General features: G+C 51.9%; 3 protein-coding genes and 1 long non-coding RNA gene across 13 annotated transcripts in view; 3 read left to right on the top strand and 1 right to left on the bottom strand.

Annotated features, from left to right (window-relative positions):
- Positions 1–996: 996 nt before the first annotated feature.
- Positions 997–4,479, top strand: S1PR4 (sphingosine-1-phosphate receptor 4). The gene is made up of 2 exons (XM_063403340.1): positions 997–1,097; positions 2,341–4,479. Exon 2 carries the CDS (start codon positions 2,512–2,514, stop codon positions 3,736–3,738), a length of 1,227 nt encoding a protein of 408 aa, XP_063259410.1. The 5' UTR covers positions 997–1,097; positions 2,341–2,511; the 3' UTR covers positions 3,739–4,479.
- A 1,108-nt stretch (positions 4,480–5,587) lies between these two features.
- NCLN (nicalin) lies at positions 5,588–18,180 on the top strand. Of its 3 annotated transcripts, none has more exons than XM_063403311.1 (16): positions 5,588–5,823; positions 8,548–8,738; positions 8,940–9,084; positions 9,692–9,786; positions 10,014–10,094; positions 10,252–10,355; positions 10,614–10,702; positions 10,848–10,987; positions 11,328–11,506; positions 11,694–11,781; positions 11,882–11,920; positions 12,024–12,187; positions 12,792–12,845; positions 12,937–13,015; positions 14,210–14,308; positions 15,661–18,180. In XM_063403311.1, exons 1-15 carry the CDS (start codon positions 5,643–5,645, stop codon positions 14,267–14,269), a joined length of 1,689 nt encoding a protein of 562 aa, XP_063259381.1. In that variant the 5' UTR covers positions 5,588–5,642; the 3' UTR covers positions 14,270–14,308; positions 15,661–18,180. The 3 variants fall into 3 exon arrangements, with proteins under 3 accessions (XP_063259381.1, XP_063259380.1, XP_063259378.1); XM_063403310.1 differs by having other exon boundaries at positions 15,132–18,180; XM_063403308.1 differs by having other exon boundaries at positions 14,210–18,180.
- LOC134554332 (uncharacterized) lies at positions 16,640–26,039 on the bottom strand. The gene is made up of 2 exons (XR_010081220.1): positions 25,921–26,039; positions 16,640–19,340 (listed from the first exon to the last, which is right to left on the bottom strand). It is a non-coding gene; the product is annotated as an uncharacterized LOC134554332 (long non-coding RNA).
- Positions 25,857–26,637, top strand: part of CELF5 (CUGBP Elav-like family member 5) — a 37,619-nt gene continuing 36,838 nt past the window's right edge. For 3 of the 8 annotated variants that reach the window (XM_063403316.1, XM_063403314.1, XM_063403322.1), the window contains exon 1: positions 25,860–26,198. In XM_063403316.1, coding sequence (XP_063259386.1) covers positions 25,907–26,198 — 292 coding nt within the window. In that variant the 5' untranslated portion in view covers positions 25,860–25,906. Of the gene's footprint in view, positions 26,199–26,637 lie in introns of all 8 variants that reach the window. The other 5 variants (XM_063403321.1, XM_063403315.1, XM_063403317.1 and 2 more) reach the window with 5 other exon arrangements.

Genomic DNA, 26,637 nt, shown 5'->3' with positions numbered 1-26,637 from the left:
GGGGCTCAGGCAAGAGGAGCCCCCAGTGATGAGCTGGGCACTCCATGCCTTGGAGATGTTTGTGGAAGGGGTGTGAGGAAGATCCTTTGATGTTTTGTGGAGAACCTGCACACCAAAGGTGAGGGCAGTCCCAGCAGCTCATCTGCCTCGAGCCCTCCTGCCATCAGAAGGGTTTTCCTGCCCCCTGTCCCATCCTTGCACAGATCTCTCTCCTGTCAGGAATCTCTGAGGCTCCTCACACATTGCCAACTCTTTGAGAAGCTGCTTAGGGCCCCTGACAAGGAGAGTTCCTCCACCCTCTGATCTTCCAGGAACATTCCACATTCAGGTTCTGTCCTGAGCAGACACATCAGCTGGAGGTTCACCCCGAGGCAAGAGCAGAGCTCACAGGGGTGATGTGGCAGGATCACACTGACCCTTCAGATTCCAGTGATTTTTGGGCATCACCCCGCAGAGTTTGGGAGCTCCCCATGCTGCACGTGCAGCCCTGCTCTGCTCTGAGCCTTCCTGCCGATTTCCGCCCCTGCAATCTCGGGGGCATCTGCTGACCTTATCAGCACCAGCTTCTTTCCACACTGCTGATAGGAAGGGCCAAAACCCCGGCTGGAGGGGTGAAGGTGGAGGATGGAGCCCTCAGTTTTTGATGAGAAGCGCTCTTGCCGGCACGTGGCTTCCTTTGCATTCTGCACGTGTCTGGGCTGGGGTCAATCCCCTCATCCCGGGGTGGGTGGGCTCCCTGGACAGCTCCCTGCTGATGGAAGAGCTCTCTGCTCTTTGCCCTCAGCCTGGGGACATCTTCATGACCTCCTGCACCAGAGCACAGGCACAGCTTTGGTGGGATCCTGAGTTGAAAGGTGCTCTGCCTTTCTTTCATCTCTGCCACTTTGCAGCTGATTTGGGTGGGGTCCACCCTGCACAGAAATGTGGTTGATGTCGTAACTTCCCCCTTTTTTTTCACTTTGGTAGGTAGAAGCCTCAATTGTTTTTGCATGAGGAGCTGTCCCCACTACCTGCTCCATGCTGGGCCTCAGACAAAGAGCTGGAGAGCGCTGCTGAATATCCCTGGGGCAGCAAGAGCCTCCCACAAGCCATGGCAGGTGAGTCCTAAGGCAAATTCCCAGCCACAGTTTGGAATAACATGTTACAAGGCTCTCCCACTGAGTTGTGCACACATAAGGAATCAGGCCAATGATGGAAATTAAAACTGCAGCCACGTTCTCATCCCCTGGTTCTGGTCTCAGCACCTTGTGCTCCTGCAGAGGTGAGAAGCAGCAGCTCTTTGCCTCCTTCTCTGTTTGTGGGACGACAGCCAGAGGGAAGGTCCTGCCCCATCCCGAGCAGATTCTTGCTGAGTTGAAGGTGGAGGTGCAGTGTCAGGGCACGTGCTCAGCTTGGACCAGCTGGTTTCCTTCAAAGTTTCCTTCGAAGTTTCCTTTGAAGTTTCCTTTGGAGCTGCTGCACGGGCAGTGCAGGATGGGGATGGATGTGGAGGGATGGTGGGGATGGATGTGGAGGGATGATGGGGATGGACGTGGAGGGATGGTGGGGATGGATGTGGAGGGATGATGGGGATGGATGTGGAGGGATGATGGGGATGGATGTGGAGGGATGATGGGGATGGACGTGGAGGGATGATGGGGATGGATGTGGAGGGATGATGGGGATGGACGTGGAGGGATGATGGGGATGGACGTGGAGGGATGATGGGGATGGATGTGGAGGGATGATGGGGATGGATGTGGAGGGATGGTGGGGATGGATGTGGAGGGATGATGGGGATGGATGTGGAGGGATGATGGGGATGGATGTGGAGGGATGATGGGGATGGATGTGGAGGGATGGATGTGTTCTGAGGGAGTGGCAGGAGCTGGGCCCATGGAGGAGCCCTGGGGAGGGACAGCACGGACCTTCCTCCTGAGGAGGGAAGGGGGGAAGGGGGATGTATCTGAGCATGGGTAGTGCCCAGGGCAGCTGGGGAGGAGGCAGGGGCTCTCTGCCAGGCTCAGGGGTGAACTGAGCACCACAGCAGGCAAAGCACTTTGTGTCTCAAGCTGCCTGGGTGCTCTCACCAGCACTTGGATGTGTTCAGCACTCTACCCATCAAGGTGTTGTCTCCTGCTCCAACCCAAGGAGGGCCCTGGCACGTTACTTCATTCGTGCCACACCTTCACAACCACAGCAAAGCCAAACAAAACCAGATCCTTACCAAAAATGATGACAGCTGTTAGAAGATGTCAATATTCTCAGTCACAACAGGAAACTTTATTAAACAACAGGAAGCCCACGCTCATGGGGGGACTTACAAAACACCTCACCCTCCTCTCCTCTCCGCTCTTTCAGTGCTGCAGGGCTGGCAGACAGGGCTCTGACTCTCTGCTCCATGCTGAGCAGAGCTGCTGGGATCAGTCTCAGAGCTGCTCCAGCCCTCAAAGAGAGGATCTGCTCTGCCCCAAGCCCCACCTGACCCTTCCTCCATTGAGCATCCCTTGACTGCTGACCCAGGCTCAGAAGATGGATGCTCCAGTGCTGAGCTGGCTGCTGAATCGCTCCCTCCTCCTTCCCCTGGACGCTGCTCAACACCCTGAGCTCAGGCTCGACCTGCTGGGCACCAAAGCCTCCTGCCTGCAGCTGGCCGCCATGAGGAACGTGAACATCATCCTGCAGCACTACAACTTCTCAGGCAAGCTCACCAAGCGGCACTCCGGGGACGAGGGCATGGGGCTGGTGCGCACGGCCTTCGCCGCCATCAGCTTCCTCATCATCCTCGAGAACCTGCTGGTGCTGCTGGCCGTGCTGCGCTGCCTGCGGGCGCGCCGCTGGGTCTACTCCTGCATCGCCAGCATCACCCTCAGCGACCTGCTGGCGGGCGTCGCCTACCTCTGCAACCTCTGCCTGTCGGGCAGCAGGACCTTCCAGCTGTCCCCTCAGCTGTGGTTCCTGCGGGAGGGCATCCTCTTCGTGGCCTTGGCCGCCTCCACCTTCAGCCTGCTGGTGACGGCGGTGGAGCGCTACGGCGCCATGGTGAGGCCCATCGCCGAGAACGAGGCCAGCAAGACGCTGCGGCTGCGCGGCCTCATCGTGTCCTGCTGGCTGCTGGCGCTGGTCATCGGCCTGCTGCCGCTGCTGGGCTGGAACTGCCTCTGTGACTTCCAGGCCTGCTCCGTGCTCCTGCCTCTCTACTCCAAGACCTACATTCTCTTCTCCGTGGTTATGTTCAGCATTATCCTGTTGGGCATCGTGGGTCTCTACATCTCCATCTTCCACCTGGTGCAGGCCAGCTCCAAGCAGAGCAGCTCTCGGCACGGCCGCAGGCGGTCCCTGCGCTTGCTGAAGACGGTGCTGATGATCCTGGGGGCCTTCATTCTCTGCTGGAGTCCTCTCTTTGTCCTGCTGCTCTTTGATGTTTTCTGTGAGACCGGTGCGTGCTCCCACCTGCACAGCCTGGACTGGACGCTGGCGCTGGCCCTGCTGAACTCGGGGGTCAATCCCGTCATTTATTCCCTGCGCAGCGTGGAGGTTCGCCGTGCCGTGGGCAGCCTGCTGTGCTGCTGCTGTGTCCGGGCTGGGCTCTGCCGGCCTGGCAGCTGCCTGGTCATCTCAGACATCAACTCTGGCTCCTCCACCGAGAGCTCCCTGCGCTACCGCGACAGCTTCCGCAGCCCCACGGCACGGAACGCTCGGCCCAGGGCTCCTCTCTCCAGCAACTCCAGCATGATGAGCAATCTCCCCAGCCTGTGAGGGGCCACGGGGGGAGAAAGGGATCCCAGAGAGCCCCCAGGACCTCACGGTGCTGGTCCTGGCCTGGCAGGACTGTAGCAACTCAGGCTGGCCAGTTGTGAACTGGGGCCAGCCCCACCAGACTGGGATGGTGCTGCAGTTTGGGTGCAGCACAGGGACAGGAATTGCTCCTAGGCTGGGAGTGAAAAATACAGGCATATTTTAGGATTGATGCTCTGCTGGGACAGCTGCAGTGCTCACGTTTTGTGTGTGTGTGTGCTTTGGGTGTGCAGAGGTGCTGAACCTGCCCACCTGAGGGTGTTCTGCCCCAGGGGACAGTGGCAAATAGGGCGGATTTCCTCAACCAGGTGGCCCTCCCAAGACTTTAGAATCCTTTTGGAGTTTCTGTGATGGGCACAGCTGCTGGAAAGGAACACAAGCTTGATATCTTGCCCAACCCGAGGATGGCAGAGGGCTGCAGCCACAGCCCAGACCCTCCCCGGGGTGCAGAGGCTGGGCATGGAGCCAGGGCAGATGCTGTGACAGTGCTCAGAGCTGCAGTGACAGGGCTGGCACGGGCAGAAGGAGGTGCCCAGAGACTCTGTGGAACCTGGTGCCATCCCAGGCCTGAAGACACGGCCAGCCTGTGCCTCAGATCCCTGCTCTTCTGTTCTCTCATGTAGGGAATAATCAGAGCAGCACCCAAATGCCTCCTCTCACCGTGCCACAAGGCCACTGAAGCACTGGGGACTCATGTAAAGCCTGCTGACCCAGCCCCTCTGCAGGAGCTGAGTGTGCAGCCCTGCAGTTTTTTATTGCAGTTGCAGTTTTGCAATAAATCAAGGTAATCAGAAAGCCTTGGGTTGATTTGATTCATTTTTGTTTCCTCTGGAGGCCAGGTACCGCCTGCAAGATGTTTCTGTAGTCTGGGGAAAGCTGGAGCTGTCCTGCTCCTGGGACAGGAGGATCACCTGCTCAGGGGGCAGCAGGAACCTCCTGTCTGGATGGGTTCATCCCATCCTGTCCTGTCCTGTCCTGTCCCATCAATCCCATTCCATCCCATTCCATCCTGTTCCATCCTGTTCATCCCATCCCATCCTGTTCATCCCATCCCAGCTCAGCCCAGCCCAGTCCATGGATTCCATCCTGTCCTGTCCCTTTACAATCCCCCATTCCCAATCCCCCAGCCCAGCCCAACCCATGGATCCCATTCCATGGATTCTGTCCCGTCCCATATTGTCCCAATCCCCCATTCCTATTCCCATTCCCAATCCCATTTCCATCCCATCCTGTCCCATTCCATCCCAGCTCAGCCCAGCCCAGTCCATGGATTCCGTCCTGTCCTGTCCCTTTCCAGTCCCCCATTCCCAATGCCCCAGCCCAGCCCAACTCATGGATCTCATCCCATGGACTCTGTCCCGTCCCATACTGTCTCAATCCCCCATTCCCATTCCCATCCCATGGATCCCATGGATCCCATGGATCCCATCCCATCCCATCCCATCCCATTATCCCATCCCATCCCATCCCATCCCATTATCCCATCCCATCCCATTATCCCATCCCATCCCATCCCATCCCATCCCATCCCATCCCATCCCATCCCATCCCATCCCATCCCATCCCATCCCAGTATCCCATCCCATTATCCCATCCCATCCCAGTATCCCATCCCATTATCCCATCCCATCCCATTATCCCATCCCATCCCATTATCCCATCCCATCCCATCCGCTGGGGGGCGGTCGGGAGCGCCAGCCCGCGGGCAGGGCGCCCCCTGCAGGCCAAGGCGCGGCCCGCACGCTCTGCCGCGACTACAATTCCCATCGTCCCTGGCGGCGGCGCGCGAACTACAGCTCCCGGCATGCAGCGCGGGGCGCGCCGTGCGTGCCGAGCAGGCCGCAGTGCGGGCCGGGGCCGCGGCGATGCTGGAGGAGGCGAGCGAGGTGCTGGAGTCGGTGCTCAAGGCCTCGTGCCTCCCGCTCAGCGTCCTGCTCTTCGTGCCCGCCGTGCTCCTGCTCCTGGGGCCGCCGCCCGCCGCCGAGGCGGCGCACGAGTTCACGGTGTACCGCATGCAGCAGTACGAGCTGGGCGGGCAGCCCTACGGTGAGGAACTGCACGGGCCGGCCGGGCTCGGTGCTGCCGGCAGCGGCCCCGTCAGGGGTGGTGGGGCCGTGGGAAGGGAGCCCCGAGCCCGGGGAGGAGCCCAGGGTAGGCCGTGAAGCCTGCCAGGGAGGGCGGCCCGGCCTGGGGGAGCCACGGGAGGGCTCGGGGGGCTCTGGGAGGCGGCAGCAGCCGGGCCGGGGCCAGGCCCAGGCGCAGCGGAGGTCGCTGGAGGGCCCCGTCTGGCTGAGTTTCACTGCCCAGGCTCAGCACGAGCAGGAGAGGGGCTGGGAGCTCCATCGTGGTGACCTAGAGGTAACCAAAGACCCCTGTCCGTGGTCCGAGGGCTCTGTGGTTTGAGGCGTCCAGCTGTATCTCTCCTGCATTCTGGTTGTGAGCTTGGTTTTGTCCTTTTGCCTTTGACTCCTTTATTGACAGGTTGATTCCTCTTTGCTCTTCATCCTCAGCTCTGTGTGCTGCTCCAGTGGCTCCATTTCACAGCCCGTCCTTCCCCTGTGTTACAGTTGACCTTTACTTCCTCTGTTCTCTTACTTGCAGCTTGCTGATTGTGCAACACCTTTCTTTGGGTCAGAGACACGCCCTGTTCTGCGAGTCCTTGAGATGCTGCAACCCTCAGCCTCCTCCCCTGTGTGCCCACAAACCCAGAACCAAGGGTTGTTTCTGGGTCATCTGTAGAGGTTTTATTCCAGGCCAGGGCATGTGCTCTGTCTGTGAGTGACTCTTCCTATAGAGTTAACAATGAACAGCCTCACGTTTAATTTGTGCTGTCCATGAGGCACCATCTCTCATTCTTTCAGATCTCAGTAAGTTCAAATATATAAGTTATGAAATGCAGCTGTGCCTGTGTGCTCCTTAAACACTTCACGCTCCTGGTGGCGTCTAAATAAAATAAATTATTTCTGAGTTCTTCCATCACGATTTCTCAGAACGTGTCCACGTCTTGAGGGCTCTCTTGCTGACAGTCTCAGTAATTCCAAGGCAGGCCCTTGCCTGGGGGTTGGACTCTCTCTTTTCTCAGGTGCTGGCTTAGCAGGGATGTGATCCAGCTGCCTTTGACTTTGCTTGCCTCCCCTCTACCCCAGTGCTCACAATTTCATGACCTCTTGAAAAGCCAGGTGTCATTGTTTTAAGATGCTTCCAATTAACTTTTTATGCTGTTTCTTTTCCTTTTAGCTCAGTGGGCTGTGTGTTTCCTTTGTTCCTTCCTGCTCCCTTTCTGTTCCCTGTGTGTTCTGAGATGTCCTTCAGGATAAAAGCTGCATTTCAGAGCAGTCTGTGTTGGAAGGGACCCACAAGAATGACCCACAGAGGATCAAACCCATAACCTTGGCGTTATTAGCACCATACTCTGACCAGCTGAGCTGATTTGTTGTTCCAGATTTTTGTATTCTTTTCCAAAAATACCAAATACAAGTTGCTGCTCAGCCTCTTCTTGCAGAGGGAAGAGTTTTTTGTCAGCATCACCCATATGGCAATTTAAGAACAAACCTGGACTTCCTCTAATACTGATAGAATGAGAATTCTTTAGTTTGTAAATGAGTGATTATTAACCAGTTCTGTGTAGAGAAACTACAGAAAATCAGCCTGTCAGAAAAACACTGTTGTGTCAGCTCTGCTTAGATGTCAGAGAGAGCAGAACTTGGGGTGCACACGTTGCTGTGTTTACACATCATTCCTTTGGAAGTGGTGGAGGGATTATCCTCATTTTGAATTGTTTTCCTCTGGTTGGAGGGAGGTGCTGTTAATATTTGTTTAGTGTCAGAGGTCTGTGGGGAGAATTTACCTTGTACCTGGGCTCTGTTGCTGGGTGTGTGGCCCTCACTGATACTGTGCAGAGGAAATGTAGATTTTTTTCTTGTTTAGGTGTTTCTGTGACCCTTGACAAGACCAAACTAATGCTGGAGTTAAGCTAAGCCAGGTTTAAATCTAGTTCTTAGCAATGCTCCTGTTTGACAGAGGCTGGAGCAACTTGTCTGTCCCTGTGTGGGGATGCAGAAGGATGAGATCTCCAGTGGAGGTGCCAGAGCCACAGAAGAGGAAATTGAATTATAAATTATAAGGTGGATTTGACCTTCTCTATTTGCACAAGATGTCCTCTTGGCCCTCCCTTGGGGAATGCAGGCGAGCCTGCAGCCTGCTGTGCTCCCAGGGGATGGCATTTCCACGTGGGGATTTGATCTGCTGGCACTGAGAGCAGGAGAGGGAGTGCCCTCAGGAGCAGCCCGCTCCTCTGGAGCTCTGCCAGCTACAGAAGCTCCCTTGGGGCTGAGTGAGAGCAGCCCTGGGGGTGACATCGGGCAGTCTGGTGTCCTTTCATCAGGTCACTCTGCTCAGCTTCCATCCACAGCTTGATCCTACAGCTGGGGGAGGCTCTGGAGAGGCCGGGCTGTGTCCAGGCGTGTTGCTGCCTGCAGGTGTTAGGTGCAGGTGAGCAGACAGGTAGCCTGTGTGTTGTGTTGAGGAGGAGGAGTGGAAGGTGAGGCTGTGTGCTGTGGAACAGGGGTGGTCTGGCAGGATGTGGCTGCACAGGAGAACCCACAGACCTCTGCTCCTTCTCGGACAAAGAGGCAAACTCAGCTTTGTGCAGCTTCTGCCCGCTCTGCAGCCCTTCACACTGCCCCAGGGCTGCCCTGAGCAGGAGGCAGGCTGGAGCAGAGGGCACGGGGTGCAGTGGCTGAGGAGGCCTCTTGCTTTCCCTGCTGGCAGGCACCAGGAGCGCGGTGCTGAACACGGAGGCGCGCACCGTGGAGGCGGACGTGCTGAGCCGCCGCTGCGTCATGATGCGCCTGGTGGACTTCTCCTACGAGCAGTACCAGAAGGCTCTGCGCCAGTCCGCCGGGGCTGTGGTCATCATCCTGCCACGATCCATCTCCTCTGTCCCCCAGGATGTCGTGAGGGTAAACAGAAAAGTTTTCTGTCTCTTCCCATGGGAGGTGTGTTGGAGGAAAGCTTGCTTGCTGCAGGGCTGGAAGCTTCTGTTGTAACGCACAACAAATCGTATTCTAATTTTAAAAACTTCTCTGCTTTGGTTGTTAATTTTTTCTTGACACCTCTCGTGTTTAGCGGATGCTAAGTTTGTGTCTCGCTTCAATCCTCAGCAATTCATGGAGATAGAGCCAGAAATGCTTGCTATGGAAACCATTGTGCCAGTCTACTTTGCAGTGGAAGATGAGGAGCTGCTGTCTATCTATGAACAGACACGGGCTGCTTCTGCCTCACAGGGCTCAGCCTCAGCTGCAGAAGGTGAGTCCTGACAAGGAGGAAAAGGTTTTGAGGAAGACAGAGCTGTCTCCACCTCTGGGAGGAGTCTGCTGTGTCACCTGCACCATGAACCAGTGTTCTGTTGCCTTTGGGTTTATTCTGTCTTTGTTAAAGTGTTTAGAGATTCAATGGAAGAAAGGCACAGTATAAGAAAACATCACTTGACTATATTTGGACATACAGTTGCAGAAAGTTCTCAGCTTCACACTGTTGCAAGTAGGGTAGAAATCAAAACTAGGTTAAAAACACTGAAAATGTTAAGTGACAATGGTGTGTTGGTAGAAACTGAAGCTTATTGTCTGACACAAGTCAGTCTGATGCTTCCATGTAAATAATATGACTTTCTTATTAACCTGCTGCTTATGACTGATTTTAATACTGCTGGGGGAAAGCTTTTGACCAGCCCAGAATACAAGAATGAAAAAGCACAGTCACCAAGATTCTGTGTCATTGCATAAACACCAATGACAAGTGAGAGGGCTTAAATGGTTTAAAGCTGGTCTCTCCAAAGCTCAGTTAGCAGGGGAAAGGAAGAGATGAAGCTTCCCCAGGTGCACATTATGGGGTTTTTTTGGTGTTTTTGTTCCAGTTCTGCTGCACACAGCAACTGCCAATGGCTTCCAGATGGTGACCAGCGGGGCCCAAAGCAAAGCCATCAATGACTGGCTCATCCCCAGTGTGGAGGTGAGTTGTGGATGGCTTCAAACTGGCAGCATTGATGAGGTGACTTCTTTTATTGGGACTCTATCAGACATTTGGTGTGGCAGGGCAAGTCAGGGGAGTCTCAGCCATCTGAAGTCCTCACAACTGAGGCTGCTCAGCAGGACTCAGTAGGAATGTAGAAGTCAGGCTGTCCTTGTACAGGCACGAGAGAGGTGACAGGGAGTGACACTGCTCTCCTTCCTCTGCAGGGAAGGCTGACAGGGCTGGGTGGAGAAGACCTGCCCACTGTTGTGATAGTTGCCCACTACGATTCCTTTGGAGTGGCTCCAGTGAGTATTCTTTCCTCCTGCAGCTCTGTGTTCCTGTCCTTTTTCCTTCTGCTCGTGTCTTCTCTTGGCCTTAGGGCTGTGGGGCAGTTACAAGTGGAGCACAGTGGTTCTGGTACCTGAAATCAGTGTGGGATTGTCACCTTGTGTCACCCTGCAGTGGCTATCCCACGGGGCTGACTCCAATGGCAGTGGAATCTCGGTGCTGCTGGAACTGGCCAGGCTGTTCTCTCGCCTCTACACCTACAGAAGGACCCATGCTGGGTAAGGAACTGCTCTGTTTGGGGTTAAATGTGTAGCTGACAAGGGGAGGGGATGATGAGGGAAACAGATTCCATCCTCAAACACTGGGAGCTCCCCACTTTTAATCTGTTTTGTGGCGTGTGGGAAGTGTTTGGTAATGGCCAGTTTGCCTTGGATGTCAGGTGCAGGGGGTTGTGATTCCACCACTCCTCCAAGGCTGAGTGCAGGAATTCTTGGAGTGCAGCATGCTAACCTTTTTCTGGCTTCTTTGATGGGCAGGTATAACTTGCTGTTCTTTGCATCTGGAGGTGGCAAGTTTAATTATCAAGGAACTAAGCGGTGGCTGGAGGACAATTTGGACCACACTGGTGAGTAAGGGGCTGGCTGTGTTAAATGTCTATAATTAATTGTCAGCTCTCCTGTGACAATCCCCTTGTGTGAACCTTGCTTTTTTGGGGGGTGGAAATCCCAGCACAAGACATAGCAATAAAGGTTTGGATTTTTCTGTTCCAGATTCCAGCCTGCTGCAGGACAATGTAGCATTTGTTCTCTGCCTTGACACTCTGGGTAGAGGCAATAGCCTTCATCTTCATGTCTCAAAGCCTCCCAAGGAGGGCACCTTGCAGCATGCATTTCTCAGAGAACTGGAGACGGTAAGGAAAAGCATTTCAGGTTCATGGGAGCTTGGGAATTACTATACAGCTCTCCATGAGAGGAAGGAAGGCTGTGCTATTGAAATAATTCACGTATTGTTTAGGGTCACTTGATTTGAAGTGCAGACAAATCCTCACACCACAGTCCCAAGTGAAGCAGACTAGATCTGCAAATGCTACCCTGTACAGACATTAAAACAGCTCTTTTTGACCTGAAAATCCAATTTTAAGAATGTCAATAACTGCTCCTTTCGTTCTGGAACACACAGAAGCGGGTGTAGGCAGACAGGTGTCACTCTGCAGTGGTCAACACCCCTGAATGTCTTGCCCTTGCCCTCAGGTCGTTGCCAGCCAGTTCCCAGAGGTGAAGTTTTCCATGGTGCACAAGAAGATCAACCTGGCTGAGGACATGCTGGCGTGGGAGCACGAGCGCTTCGCCATCCGGCGCCTGCCGGCGTTCACCATCTCACACCTGGAGAGCCACCGCGACAGCCTGCGCAACAGCATCATGGACAGGAGGTGAGGCTGCCCCCCAAATCCAGCCCAGAGACCCAAACTGCCCTCACAGTGCTGCTGTTGTTCTGATGGACAGGGCACAGCAAACGTTGGGAGCTGGGCTCTGGATTCAGGCCGGTGCCTGAGGCAGGGTTGTTTCTAGAGGAAGCTGATGCCATTGGCGAGTCCATAATCCCCTCTTTTGCTTTAGGGCACGAATAGACACTAAAGCACTGACCAGAAATACTCAGATCATTGCTGAGGCTTTGACAAGGGTCATCTACAATCTAACAGAAAAGGTAAGAAGTGCCCACCATGCAGTGCTGGCCAGACTTGTCCTGCTCAGCCAAGCTCAACAATAACCTGGATTTTTGTTTTTTTTTATATTTTCCCTCGCAGGGAGCACCTGCAGATATGCAGATCTTCACAGATCAAATGGTAAGTACAGTGCATTATTTTTGTAACCTCTGGAATCCCTAGAGTCTGGGAGATACCTCTGAGATGTGGTTGACTCCCTTTCTCTGGTGGTATTTTTCTGCAGCAAATCCAGCAGGAGCAGCTGGAGTCAGTGATGGACTGGCTGAGCAGTCAGCCCAGGGCTGCCCAGCTGATTGATAAAGACAGCACCTTCCTCAACACTCTAGAATATTACATGGGGCGCTACCTGAAGGATGTCAAGCAGCATCACGTGAAGGCAGACAAACGGTGAGAAAAGACATGAAAGAACCAGCCAGGTCATGCAAACTGGCTTCTCCCTGGACAGAATTTTGTCTCTGAGCTGCAGCTTTCCTGGTTTCTTGACATGCAGCTTTGCTCTTTTCTGCTGTCCTGTCAGTTTGGGTTCATGCTTGGTGTTCTCCCAGAGAAAGTTGCTCGTGATTCCTCACAGCACAGGAACAAGGCCCAGCAGCTCCCTCTGTCTGAAAAGCTTGTTTTTAAACTGTTTTGGTTCTACTGTTCCCACTCTGAGAGTGGGAGAAGACTGAGTTTTGTTTAATTACAAAAAGGCAGCTTCCATCCTGTTGAACCTGCCTGGGCTGAAGCTGTTTCAGTGAACAGAGGGAGGAATCTTTCATGTTCAGCCTCTTTGGAGACAGCTGAGTAACAGCATGAGTTCTGAATTGTGTCCTTAGGCTTCTGATTGTAGGAAAAGAAAGTCCTGATGACTAAAATCAGCTCAAAACCAGTGTGGGAGGTGGTCATGCTTACCTGTCTCTGGTTGGGTGAACTCTTTGGGAACAGCTCTGGGCTTTCCTCACTGCAGGGTCGAGCAGTGCAGTAGAATCTGAAAAATTTCTCCTTTGCACAGGGACCCCGAGTTTGTTTTCTATGACCAGCTGAAGCAGGTGATGAATGCATACAGGTATGGAATCCCCTTGGCCATGCTGGGCTGTTGTCTCACCCCCTGGCAGGAGCTGCTGTAGCAATTTCATGTGCACTTTTCCTCCTTCCAGGGTCAAGCCAGCAATCTTTGACCTGCTCCTGGCAGTCTGCATTGCAGCCTACCTTGGCGTTGCCTATGTTGCAGTGCAGGTAAGAGACACAGATGTATTATTTTCCTCATAAAACAAGTTAAATACAGGAATTCACACAGTGTCAGCACTAAAGCTGGAACAGTAATGTCACTTGGCTGTGCTGAAGGCAGACTCTTGCCATTCTAATGCAAACCTGTTTTTTTAGAGCTGTTTCTGGTAGTCAAGGACATGCATAACTCACTTGCTAACCTATTTTGGCTCCAAACTGAAACTTTACAACAAATTTTAGTTACCTTGGTAATTTAAAGGTTTGTAGCTTGTACTGTTAGGAAATATCTGAACGTGGGATGCAGCTTAGAAATGCATCTTCAGAGTTTTGCTTTCTTTTTTCAGTGAAACCATAAATAACATCCTGTGTCCATAGCTCTGGAAATGAGATACTCCATGCCATGGCCAGCCAAATTAAATGTAATGTTTCTGTGTCAGTGTTAACCAAGACAGTGTGAGCAAGGCTTTGTTCCTGCCTGGGCTCATGAAGGACATGAATGAAAGGGAAGCTTTTTAGGTCACTCTCAATTTTGATAACTTTGTGTTATTTTTGTCTATTATTTGTTTAGGGAAACCACAAGTATTTAAAATCTCAGTGTATGAATATAGGAAAAACATACTTTGATTTCTATTAGCAATCTTCATTACTTCTATTAGTTGAATTTGAAATTCTTTGAAGCCTGGATATTGTTACATCTGTCAAATATCAAATCAAAATACAATGAACCCCAGCAAAATCAAAAGAGGAATTAAGCGAATTTCTAAGTCACTGGGGAAAGAGAGGATCCAGTTAAAGAATTGGGAATTGCTGGGAATCTCTGTGTTTGCCTGGTTTATTTTTACCTTCCTGAAACTGCTGGCAGCAGTGTTTCTATAGAGACCAGGAACCTGCATGTGTTGAATCTGAAGCTTTTTCCCTGCCTTCAGAAGGAACATTAAAAAAAAAATTAAAAAATCTTTAACACATCTTCTCAATGAGGTGATACAGACTTGCACCAACACTTCTGTAAGCCATCATTTTCTTTATAACTTGGCTTTTCTGTCATAATTCCTCCTCATCCATCAAATCCCACTCCACGTTCAGGATGAGTTGGTGATGCAAAAAAGGCACAACATTTGCACACTGCTATTGTTTTAAGCCTCCTGCTAAGCTTTCTGCGTGTGTAGAACTGTCATGGTTACTTCTTTTCTCTTCTGTTTCCAGCACTTTGGTCTCCTTTACAAGATGATACAGAGATTATCCCTTAAAACCAAGCAGCAGTGAAGCCCCAAGTCCCCCCCACCCAGCAGCACTGAGCCATCGGTGAGCCCATTGGGAACCCTCTGCCTTCCACTGAACCCTGCTGTTCCTCTTCCTTTGGCTCCTCTTTGCTACTGTATAGAGGGGAGGAAAGCATAAAGAAAATGAAATTTTAACTCTTGTGCACCTTTGAAGTGCTTTTCTTCATCTTCTTCCCCTGACCTGCATCATGTCTGGTTTTCCTTTGCATTTTGGTGAGGGAGAGGCTGAGAGACTCGAGCAGTTCCTGCAGTCTGGTTGTGAGCAGCTTCTCTGAGTGTGTAACACAAATTCCAGCACCTTCATGGACACTGTCACACAGCCAGCCTGGAAACTGAAACTACAGCCTGGTGTGGTATCTCTGCCCAGCACACAAGGACTTGGAGCAGTTGTTTAAAAGAAAAAAAAACCAAAAAGTGCACATGCAAATTAAAGAGAATGCAATTAGTACATTTCCTTATGGCACCTCTTCCTTGAGTTCACTGCTGGCTTTAGGGAGTTGTGCTGAGCAAGCAGTGTCTGCAGCAAGCACCTTCTTGCATTTTGTTAGAACTCACCCCCTTTTAGGAGGTGCACTGAGTGATTTTGACTGTTGTTAGCAGCATGAGGAAAGATTAAGATGCATTTCTGGCATGAGGGTTCTTGCCAGGGACAGGTTCTCTCCTGTCTCTCTTTACCATCTGCTTGATTTCTCTGGAAGTTTTTGGTCCTTGAACAGTTCACAGCTGCCACCACTCTGTGCTAAAGTCTTGCTTGATTTTTGAGGGGTGTTCCATAGTCCAGCTGCTGCAGGACCATGTTCTGTGCTGTTCCCTGTACTTACACAAACTGGTTCCATTGATAACAGGAGCAAGAGCAGCTCGGACCTGGAAAACAGATTGAGATGCTACAAGCCCTAGGCTCGTTGTAGTTCTAGAAGATAACCCTGAGCCACTGTCCTGCCACCCAGCAAGTTTTCAGTCCTTTTCTGTAATCTCTTCTGTGTACATGAAGTCTCCTCATAAGCCATTGTCTCTTCATAAGCCACAGTGATACTTTTTTTTAATTTAAGCTATTATTTGTAATTAAAACAGCGTATCTTACAGAGGCTGAAAAGCTATTTTTGAATCGAGGTGGACCTTTATTTTGTGTATGCAGGGAAAATCCCAGCTGTGGATTCCTGTTTGCACACAGCTCCTGTGCATGTGCTTGTCAGAAGAGGCCAATTGTTGTGGCCAGTCACTGTCCTTTGGATGGGCACTAAAGCACTGATTTCCATCCTCCTCTGTTTATTTTACTGAAATCTCCTTCTTGGAGTACCTTTACCCCATGATGTGAACTTTCTGCTACTTTAAATATGTAGCAATTTGTTCTTTAAAGGGTCTTGTCTTTTCCAGGAGAGCCTGCTGGTGTCAGCTGCTCACCATGGTGTCAGCATGGTGCCAAGCACTCCAGAGCTGTCAGCCACGCAGGGAATCCTGCTTTTTCCTCAGATTTTGAATGCACATTTGAAATGTGTCTCTCTGCATGCGTGAAGTGCTCATGGCATTCCTCTGCCAAATGAATTTATAATGACTTCAGAAGTTGCTGGAGTGGCTGGAAGGCAAGTCTTGATTGTTTTCCACTGGTTTTTATGCTCTGCCCATAAAGACTGCATCTGCTGTGCCCTGGGAGGCTGCATGCCCTGGGCTGGGTAGGTTTAGAACATGGTACAGTGGCTCTCTGAAGAACTCTGTAGGCTCTGAATATCTGGGAGCAGTTTGAGTCCTCCAGCTGCAGCTTCCATTTCTGGTGTGTTACACTTAAGGAGGTGGTGTTCCCTCCAGTCTAGCAAATTATTTCAGCAGTCTTAATGATTACCTCTGTTACTTTGCTGAGAAAAATAGAAAAATAATATTAGCAATGCTGCTGCAGCTTGAGTTGATGTGTGTAAAATCTGCCAGCAGTGGGCAAGAGCGAACAGAACAGACCTGGAGCTTGTGGAAACTGTCAGCCTTCAGTTCTTCCAGATGAGGAGCTCAAAGTTCAGAGTCAAAAACTTCCACCCAGTCTGTTTGCAGAGGCTGTAGCACAAAGAAAACACCTTAGCTCTGTGTGGTCTCAGCAATGAACTGTTAACACTCCTGATGCAGTGCCAGAAGGCAGTGGAAACAACCTAAAAAAAAAGATGGGTAAGATTAATGAGGGGAGTTTAAAAACCTGAGGGGTATTTGGGATGGTACATTGCTCTCTCCCACACAAGGTTAGTTTGTCCTGTAATCCTTTTGTGTCTCTATCCCTGGCTGCCATAAAAAGTACTTATTACAACAGATAAAAGAGTTTCTGCATTTGATCAAAGTGCATGTGCACTGAAACATATAAGCTCAAATCTGAGACAGTCAAATCCCAACTTCCTCATAGCTGGAGCAGAGTGCCCATCCTGGGATTGAATTTAAATCCAAATTTCCTCATAGGTGGAGCAGAGTTCCCATCCTGGGATTGAATTTAAATCCCAATTTCCTTGTAGCTGGAGCAGAGTTCCCATCCTCGGATTGAATTTAAATCCCAATTTCCTTGTAGCTGGAGCAGAGTGCCCATCCTGGGATTGAATTTAAATCCCAATTTCCTCATAGCTGGAGCAGAGTGCCCATCCTGGGATTGAATTTAAATCCCAATTTCCTCATAGCTGGAGCAGAGTGCCCATCCTGGGATTGAATTTAAATCCCAATTTCCTCATAGCTGGAGCAGAGTGCCCATCCTGGGATTGAATTTAGTTCCCACATTGGTGTTTGCTTGGGTAAATCAACAGAGACGTTTGCAAAGAGCCCCTGGAGCTGATCATAACTGATCAGTTCGGTCACCAACACAGAAGCAGGTGTGATAAAATAAAAGTTCTCCACAACATGGCAGAAGAGCTCTGTGTAGCTGATTCTTGTTGCCCTTATTTTTTACCTATCCTCTTTTTTTTGAGGAGTTTGCCTGGCCTGTAGAGAAGAGCATGGAAAGCATTATATCCACATACACACAAGAAAATCATTTTCTTTGCTTTTTATCTGACTTCACCTGTTGTCCTGGTGCTGTCAAGAGGCTGCAGCTCACAAAAAACTGGTTTTCAAGTAGGGTTTAACTGAAGCTGTTAATTCCTTCTGTCCACTTCCACCTGCATGGGCACTATTGGGAGTTGTATGGGAGTAATTAGGATTATTTTAGTTCATCTCCCAAATGACAGGGGTTAGTTTATTGTTGGGAGAGAAGTAATGCTGTGCAATATGAATTCTGCTCAGTGCAGACAAGATCCTGAAGCCAGAATGGAATTAGGTCTCCCACTGTCTGTGGCTGAAAGTCACCACAATCTATTTAGACATTCAAAACCACAGCTATACCCAAAATTGCTGTGGGGCTTGGTTTTGAGGGTGTTTTGTTTGATTTAACTCTCGTGTCCTTACATTGTTCATGGCCCAAGCCCAAATCCCAGGCTGCTCCTGCACCCCGTGTTTAAGCTTGGTTTTATATTTCAGAGGTTTTACATTTTATTTGGTCTTGATCCAGCAAGCTGAAATGCTGGGGCTGCTCCTGGATGTCTCAGAAAATTGGGTCTCTGGGTACTTGAGTGTGGACTCCTGCTTGCTCACTTTGATCTGTTTAGTTTCCATTTGTAGTTACTGCATAGCGACTTCAAGGTTATAATCTGGAATATTTGCAGCTCAGGAAAAAAGATTTGATTTATCTAGCAATGTTAACTCAATTATTTATCTCTTGTGTGCCCTGAAGAACAAATGTATATCGAGGTGAATATTTAAAAGCTAATAGAAAATTCAATGCAGTTGATTTACATATTTTAGGACTATAAATGTAATAATATTTAAGTATTTAATTTTTTTTAATTTGTTTGTCCCTTTTTCCCTTGGAAAATAAACCAAGTGAATAGGTTTGATGGATAGATTTGTCAGAGAACTATTTGCTCAAAAAAAATGGAATCTCCTTGCATTATTTGGAGGAATAGAAGCCTCTACAAAATAGGAGAAATCCTCTGTATTCAAAAGCTTCATCCTGTCTAGTCAAAAGTAAAATAGTATGACAGAAAACATTTACACACTCCAAGCATGATTCCAGCACCTTGAGGTGAGCAAATTCCTGTTTATTCTAAAGGTTTGTGCTCATGTGAAGCAATTAAAAGTTTCTATGCAAAACAGCTTTGGTACTGTGGAAACCTGGTTACCTCAGCAGCCAGCACTGTGTGCTCATGGAGACTGTTGTGCCTCTGTCCTTACCCAATGCCTGTTTGAACACTAAACTATTTATTCCAATTACAACCCTTGCAAGAGCTCTGTTCCCTGAGTTTGTCCAAGTCGTGGTCAGAGGTGTGGATGGCGAAGTGACCTCGGCGTGGCAGAAGGGGAGAGCTGGACGGGGGCTCCTCCTGATGCTGAGGGGCCGAGGGCTTCTCCTTGTTCAGACCCTCCAGAACCAGCGGCGTGGGGTGGCTGTGCGGTGTCCCCGCGGTGACACGGGGCGGTGACACGGGGCGGTGCCACAGGGGGTGACACAGGGGGTGACACAGGGCGGTGACACAGGGCAGTCCTGCCCGCAGGTCCGAGGTGACGGGAGCATCTCCCGGTGCCAGCCCCGGCCCGGCTCAGCCGCTGTCCTGCCCTGGGGGCTGCCCCCGGCCCGGTGCAGGCGGGGCACGGCCAGAACGGCGGCCCCGGGATGTGGAGCGGGGCTCGGCCCTGCACAGGTACGGGCGGGGCAGGTGTGGCCTCGGCATCCCCCTCCCATCCATTCCTTCTCCGCTTCCCTGCCGGGGACACGGGGCCCTGAGGCTGGTGCTGGGGATGCCAAAATGCCAGGAGGATGCCCGGGTGGCAGGAAGATGCCCAGGTACCCAGAGGATGCCCAGGTACCCAGAGGATGCCCAGGTACCCGGAGGATGCCGAGGTGCCAGAAGGATGCTGAGATGCCTGGAGAGTGCCGAGGTGCCAGGAAGATGCCCAGGTACCCAGAGGATGCCCAGGTACCTGGAGGATGCCGAGGTGCCAGGAGGATGCTGAGGTCCTGGCTCCTTGGACCAGGCTGTTCAAAGTCATGACGTGTCTTTCTAGAAAAACAAATGTGTTCTAAGTCAGAGCAAAGGTTGAAAACAAAGGCCAGCCCTTGGAAGGTGACAGAAGAACCGCTGGGACAAGGCAGTGAAGAGGAGGGTGTATTCCAGTGATGGAGAGCAAAGAGCTGCTCTAGAAATGCATCATCACTGCTCTCTCTGCACAGCTCTCCCCTCTACCTCCTCTGTAACAGAGCATTTTTGGAGCTGGGGTGCCCACTGTCCCACCAGAGCCCTCTGGCACATGGAGCAAAACCCTGCAGGCTGAAGGGCAGCTCACTGCAGGCTGGGTTTAACACAGCCTCTGTCGTGTTATTATCACAGAATCACTGAATTAACTAGGCTGGAAAAGACCTTTGAGATCACCGAGTCCAACCTGTAATTGTGTCAGTGCCCTGCTCTCAAGGGAAGGTCCTGGTGGACATCAGGGAGTTCTCCACTGACAGGGTGGTGTGAAAGCAAAGGGGAAGAAGGTCCAGCTGCATTCCCTAGATGGAGACTGGGCTGTGGCAGCCACCCCACTCTGGCTTAGCCTGGCTCTGGGTGCAGGGGGACCTCTGCATGCCACGCTGAGGGACTGGGAGCTGAGCAAACCTCACTGCAGGGCTCAGTGCTTTCTCAGCCTGGCTGGCAGCAGCTGAAGAAAAGCACAAAGGATGAGTGTAAGCCTCCAGTGAGACCTGGGGCTTGGCAGCACAGCTCAGAGCAGTGCAGGAAGCTGCTGTGCAGGACTGTTTGACCACCAGTCCTTTCTCTGGCCTTTGGCAGGGGCAGAGCTGAATGCTGGAGGAGGGGAGGCTGAAAACACTGGCCCAGATGTTTCCTCGTGTCCCCCTGCTAGCTGACAAACTTGTGGTTTTGTACTGGTCACACCTGTCAAAAAGGTGACGTTTTGAGTGCTTGTCCCTAATCTGTGGAGCTGTGCTTGGCAGGGAGAACATCCCAGAAGTAAATCCATCTCTCCTTCCCTGCAGCTGGCGACAGAAAGGTTAAGAACCTTCTGAATCCTTACCAAGATGCTCCAGTGCTGCTGTTAGGAGTTCCCTTATTCTTTTGGCAAGTGTCTGATGATGTGATATCCTGGCACTTTATAACTTGTGCTCCCATCAGAGCAGCACTACCAATTCTTCTTTATTGTTTAAGCCACACCAGTGGTTTCTTGTTAGCAACAGATTTTTTTTTTAACAGAGCAAGAGCTGGTGTTATTTCCTTTGGGCAGTTCAAAGGATGGTGTCTTAACTGCTGTGAGGAGTAAAGTTCTCCTGGAATTTCTTCCAACTCACATGAGTGGGAATTTGTACTAGAGAATAGCCCATAGGGGACTGTGGGACTCCTGAAAGGCAATTTGAGGTTTTATTTTCAGATGGTTCTTCTGTGGTAGCACTGAGTAGTTCTTCATAGGGATGCTGAAGTTCTGTTGCTGACTTCCATTTGGTTGACCATCTTTGAGTCAGATGGTTTGTACTCCTCAGGCTGGCATCCCCTGTGTTTCCTCCATGTGCCATTTTGGGTTTTTTGAGTGAAGATATTATTCTACTTTAGCAACTGGTTTATCTGTAGAGGTTGAATAGGCACAACACAAGTGTTAAAAGGATTATTAAAAGGAGAGGCAGACAACTCTTAGTTCCAGGCACCCTTCTCTGTAGGTTGCTGTTGGATTTCCCTTTTAGGAGAGTGCTCTGTGCTGGTTTTTCCTCATGGTGTGTTCCCAAATACTCCTGCTCTACAGAAGCAGTCAGGAGCAGCCTACTCCAGGTCATGGAAAGGGCACACTAGAATATGAATCATTCAAAGGAACTGGTAATTAGGAGGCCTGTTAAATAGAGGGGAAGTTAAAGAATATCCCTTTCCCTGTGGCAGAGAAAAATGACAAACTACAGAAAGATTGGGGAGAGGATATTTTATGCTCGAGCTCTAAATGGATCCCACTCTGCAATCAGCTGCAGCAAGCACAGCCTTCCTCAGCAAGGCTTTTCCAGACCTTACAACAGCTTGCGTCTTCCATCTATTTTTGGTTTTTCTCTTGCCCTGGTTTCCATAGTATCTGAATGCTTCATTCTCTTAAATATATCTGACACTTACAGCACCTTGGTGAAGTAGGAGGTACAAAGGGCCTTGCTCTTTGGAGCTGCTGGAGCTGGAACAGCCCGGGGATGTGTGGAAGATGTGGGGTGGAGTCCTGAGTGGAAATTCTGCTTTTCTAGAGGCTGGAATTGCCACTGCTGGGTTAGCCTTTCACCAGGGATAGCAGGAGAAGAGAAATCCTCATAAAACTTCTGAAAAATATTTGAAGGGCTCAGTGGTGTAGCTGGGAGCAGGGATGGAGATGAGTAGATCTGGTGATTGCCACATTCTCCTCTAGTCCTCTCTGCTTTATTCAGGTGCCACATTTCTTTCTCTCAAGTAAGTGAGAACACGAGGACAACTGGTTGTGTTCTCAAGCAAGGTTGTTCATGTTGTGGGCTTATTCCTGTGAAATATTTTTAATGTAATATTTTAATATGGTGTAATGGGGAGTAATAGAAGATAGAGAATTTACCAAAAAGAAAGGAGTGAGAAGCAGAAGAGATGACCCTAAGATGCTGGGAATGCTCAATCCTTTTATTTTTAAGGGGTACCCAGACGAAAGCGTGTGACAGAAACAACAATCTCTGTGCTCCAGGAGGATTTGGGGACCAGAGGGAGAAACCAGATCACATCAGCAGAGCTTAATATCTTTGCTGATTAAAACCAGGTCCAAACTAAACTCAATCAGCTCAATTGAATATTGCATGATTGCAGAGCTGAGGAGCTGCCCCATTATTTGGGAAAGGACGGCCGTGTGCCATTGTTTCCTGGCCAGCTTGCTTTCAAGCATTGGAAGAGACAGTTTGCACACAACCCAAACTTCTCCCACAAGGTGGTGTGTTTTTGTTGGCTTATTTGGGTTTGGTTTTGAAATCAATCCTCAAAGAACAGCTGCTCTTGATCATCTGGAAAATATCTGCAATCTGTGATGGTCATTTCCACTTCACCCATTGTAACAACTTGGGTCAAAAAAATCCACCAGCCTTAAAAATTAGCTAATTTTTGGGTTCCTGCAAAGTTAAAATGTTAAAACTCCCTAACTCTGAATTGGTTGGTAAAACTGATATTCAGGAGAGATAAACAACAAGGTCTTGGTGGAAAAGAGAGGATAAAAGCTGATGGCAAGTTATATCCTTTTACATAGGATATTTTTCTCTTAGGCTGGCAGTCTGGCTGCAGAATCTTTTACACCAGACCAGAAGCAATCACATTACAGGAATAACTTTTATCTCCCTGAGATACTGTCTTATTGCTTGGATATCTTCTGCCAGGACTGTCTTCCCTAGTCCTTTGGCTCTTCTGCCTGGGGAACAAATAGGTAAGGGAAGGCAGGCTGTTTTAAAGAATCCTAAGGATCTTTTTTTTTTTTTTTTTTCTGGGCTGTGATGAGGATTTTCTGCCTTAAATGGTGTCTCCTAGGTGATGTGGAAATTCAGAGCTCCAGCTTGTATTTTCTCCGTTCCTCACTGCCTTTAGGAGCTGGAAGGACTGGGCAGGCAAAATGTATCTGGCTGTTCCTGCACCCTTTGTTTGAGCCCTTCTCAGGTCTGAGCCACTTGATTGGACCTCTTCACCTTTCATCTTAAGCTTCCCCATCTAAACACAAATACTCATATGCCACAAGAAACCAGGCAAGTCTAGATGTGTGTAAGGAAAATATTTTGGGTGGTTTTTGCTAGCAAATATCTCTCTGCAAAGAGAAACTTTTTGGGGATACAATGTAGTTTTCTTCTAGCAGATCTTTTTTTTGAAGCAGCATCTCAGGTCTGGGCAGAATCTGTTCCCTCACCCCTGGGAATTGTGGATCTGAGCTCTGCTGTGCTCCTTCCAGCACTCTTGTGTCTATTCCTCCATGACAGATGCAACACGTTTCTTCTTCCTCTGCACATTGTCATTTCCCTTTTTCTCTGTCTTGGTGCTAAGATTCCCTTTATCTTCCCCTTAATCTTGTTACTCTGGTATATAATTCTCTGTCTTGCTGTGTAAACCCCAGGTGCTGATTGACAGCTGTTCTGTTTTTCATTTACCAGCAGTATTTTCATGTCTGTTGTTCCTTACTGCAGTCGAGGTGGTTTTAGTATGTCCATTCATAGACTCCAAAAGAGACTGGATTTATCTTTCCTTCTAAATAGACATTTTCTACCCGAGGCACTGGGTCCCTTGAGCTGCAACAAAAGCCTAGAGCAGCTTTTGCTGCAGCAGCTGATGTGAAAAAGCAGGATAGGCATGCAAAGGTGCCTGAAAACTTTACTTGTTTAGGTTTGATTAGTCCAGGGTGAGGATTGCTGCTGTTGCCATAAAGCTTTTTTGTTTTAAACACTGCCTTAGCTGCTTGCAGCTGTTAAAAATGAGAACAGCTTGACTTGCCATGGGCTTTCCAGCTGATGCATCTGTGGCTTCCAAATAGATGGCAGAACCCTGGCAGTCTCTGCAAGATATGTCAACAGAAAGTTTGACCAGTGTGGGGAGATCCTGAGGGGGTTTTAGGGTGAATTTTAGGAGTGGTAACACCATCAAGGATAAGAGCTCTCCAGCTTTGAGACATCTTGCAGCGTCCCTGGGTTCAGCCCAGGCTGCAGAAAGCTGCAGGCCTTTGTGAGACAATTTCCATGAAAAGCCTGGATGCAAATTCCAGGCTCTTGCTGGCCCTCAGTGAGTGTTCTGGCAGCTCCACACACAGCTGGGCACAACAGCCAGTGCTGCAGAGAGCAGGGGACAGAGCTGTAGCTCTGCTGAGCACCAGAGTGAAGAGGAATCCCCAAATCCCTCTGGCTCTGCAGGGGTTTCTCTCCTTCTCTGACTTCAGCCTGGGAGCCAGGTGGGTACTCACACACGACCAGTATTCTCAGTTTTTCTCTCTGCTCCGTAGGATTGGGACCCCTCTTCTTCCCCTGGTAACACAGTGCCCCATTTTCCTAGCCTGCCTTTTCCTGAGACCTGCTGCACAAATCTCCTGGTGCAGGGGTCTAGGTAAAATCACGCCTGAGAGATTTGGGTAGGGTTTGAGGTTCTGGCATGTGGGGCACTGTGGCGAGAGGATAGAAGGAAGGATGAGACTTGGGGACCAGGTAAGAGAATGCTGAACTGGGCTGCAGTGGGAGCACAGAGCTGCCCTGGTTGTGTTGTGTAGTAGGGTCACCTCTCCACTCACTGCTGCCCTCCCTGTTCAGGATCCAGGGCAGGAGAAAAGGGGGATGGCAGAAAGCTCTGGGCAGAGACTCCGCAAGGGGAAGCAAGGCCAGGCTGTGCCTGCACCACGGTCCTTTTCACAGGCACAGGGCTGGCATGCTCAGTGCAGCTGAGCACCTGACTGTGCCACAGCTCCCTCCGCAAACAACCCAGCCAACACCCCCTCCCTCCTGCCAGCACGAGGGCGCAGGAGTGTATTCATCTTCAGGGACACTGGGGCAGCATGACAGGCTGAAATGTGTGGTGTGACGACAAAAGCCGTGCACGCTGCAGAGGGAACGCTCCGTAGGAGATGCAGGCAGCGTGTGGCCGTGGGCGGCGGAGCAGGGCTGGGCTGCATCCCTGCAGCACAGCTGCTCCCGGAGGAGCTTCGGCCGTGCCGTGCCTCAGCGTCACCCTGGCGTGACAGAGGTGGGGCACAGAGGTGACACAGCCCGGGGCCACCTGGGCCGCGCTGTTTGGAGCGCTGACATCCCCTCATTGCCTCACGGCATCCGCCGGAGCTGGGGAAGGCAGGGGGAGAGCAGCTCAGAGCCTCACACGGGGAGGGAGAGCTGATCCCTCCAATAATGGCTGCTTCCACACGGATACACAACCGGCTCCTGACCATCTGGCACGGTCTGACACAGGGCCGGGCTGGGGATGCCTCCACCGAGCCCCAGTGAGGAGGGAGCTGAGCTGCTGGGAGGAAAGGGGACTTTCCCCACAAAGGCCGGGGCAGAGAGGCCTGCCCGGGGTTGTAGACCTGGGGCCGTGTTTGGCTTCCCCTTCCAGCTAAGCCCCCTTCAGCCCCGGTGCTCGTGGCTGTGCTCGCCGCTGGGTCACGGCTGCGTAACAAAAATTCCTGCTTTAAATAACCTCCTCGCCTCCAGACCCTGGTGCTGAGGCACCGAGGAAAATGGGGCGACTGCTAATTTCTGACACGGATGTGGAGCGGCTCTGCCTTCGTGGGTGCTCCCCTGCTCCCAGGGCCCTCCTGCGCTCCTGGGCCCTAAAAACACAGCTCTTCCCTCACCCGCGGGGATGGGTCACTGCAGCTTCCACCGCCCTCTTGGCCCAGCCTGCCGGCCCCGAGAGACCCTCTCCGGCCTCTCCCGGGGGTCCCCGGTGCTGTCCCCGGTGCCTTCCCCGGTGCCTTCCCCGCTGCCCCCCGCTCCTGAGGGGCCGCGGCGCGGGGCCCGGCAGGGGGCGCTGTGGCGCGGCTCTTTGTGGCGCCGCGGCGGCGGCGCTGGCGGCGGGGCCGTTCCCGCCGCGCTGCCTCCCCCGCCCGCCCGCCCGCCCGCCCGCAGCCGCGCCGGGCGCGGGGCATGGCCAGACTCACCGAGGGCGAGGCGAGGAGGCAGCCGCCGCCGCTCCCGCCAGCGCCGCAGCCGCCCCCGCCGCCGCCGCCGCCGCGCCGAGCCTCCCCCATGAGCAGCAGCGGCGGCGCGGAGCCCCCGGCGCAGCCCGACAGCATGAAGGACCTGGATGCCATCAAGCTCTTCGTGGGGCAGATCCCGCGCAACCTGGAGGAGAAGGACCTCAAGCCGCTCTTCGAGCAGTTCGGCAAGATCTACGAGCTCACCGTGCTCAAGGACCGCTACACCGGCATGCACAAGGGTGAGCCCGGCGCGGCGCGCACAAAGGGGCGGCGGGCCCCGGCTGGGTCCACGCGTGACCCACCGCGATGTGCCGCTCTCCCGCACCCCCCGCCGCCCTCAGCGGGGCCGGCCGCCCCCGATCCGCTGCCCGGGAACGCGTCCGCATCCCCAGCGCCCACGGGCAGGGTCCGGCATCCCCGCGGCGGAGCCCCGCGGAGCCCCCCGGCCGCGGCCCGCGCCCCACGGGCGGCCCCGGGCCCTTGGCCCCGTGTGGGGAGCGCTGACAAAGGCGGCGATGGCAGCGCGGGCCGGGCCGAGGCCGCTGCGGAGCGCGGGGCCCGCAGCGGGACCCTCGCTGGGCTGCTGGCCGTGCCCTCAGAGGGCTCACACCGACCCCGGGCAAGGGTTCGGCGCTGCGGGTTTAAAATCCGTGCAACAAAGAGTATTGGCCGCGAATG

This window comes from Prinia subflava, chromosome 8, assembly GCF_021018805.1.
Source record: "Prinia subflava isolate CZ2003 ecotype Zambia chromosome 8, Cam_Psub_1.2, whole genome shotgun sequence".
Taxonomy (NCBI): Eukaryota; Metazoa; Chordata; class Aves; order Passeriformes; family Cisticolidae; genus Prinia; species Prinia subflava.
Note: the sequence above shows the minus strand (reverse complement) of the source record. Positions and strands in the feature narration are given on the sequence as shown.

Coding starts and splice junctions, on each gene's coding strand:
- S1PR4 (XM_063403340.1), top strand. CDS start 2,512: ATGGATGCTCCAGTGCTGAGCTGGCTGCTGAATCGCTCCCTCCTCCTT.
- NCLN (XM_063403311.1), top strand. CDS start 5,643: ATGCTGGAGGAGGCGAGCGAGGTGCTGGAGTCGGTGCTCAAGGCCTCG. Junction 11,507..11,693: donor AACAGCATCATGGACAGGAG/GTGAGGCTGCCC, acceptor CTTTTGCTTTAG/GGCACGAATAGACACTAAAG. Junction 13,016..14,209: donor TTGCCTATGTTGCAGTGCAG/GTAAGAGACACA, acceptor TTCTGTTTCCAG/CACTTTGGTCTCCTTTACAA.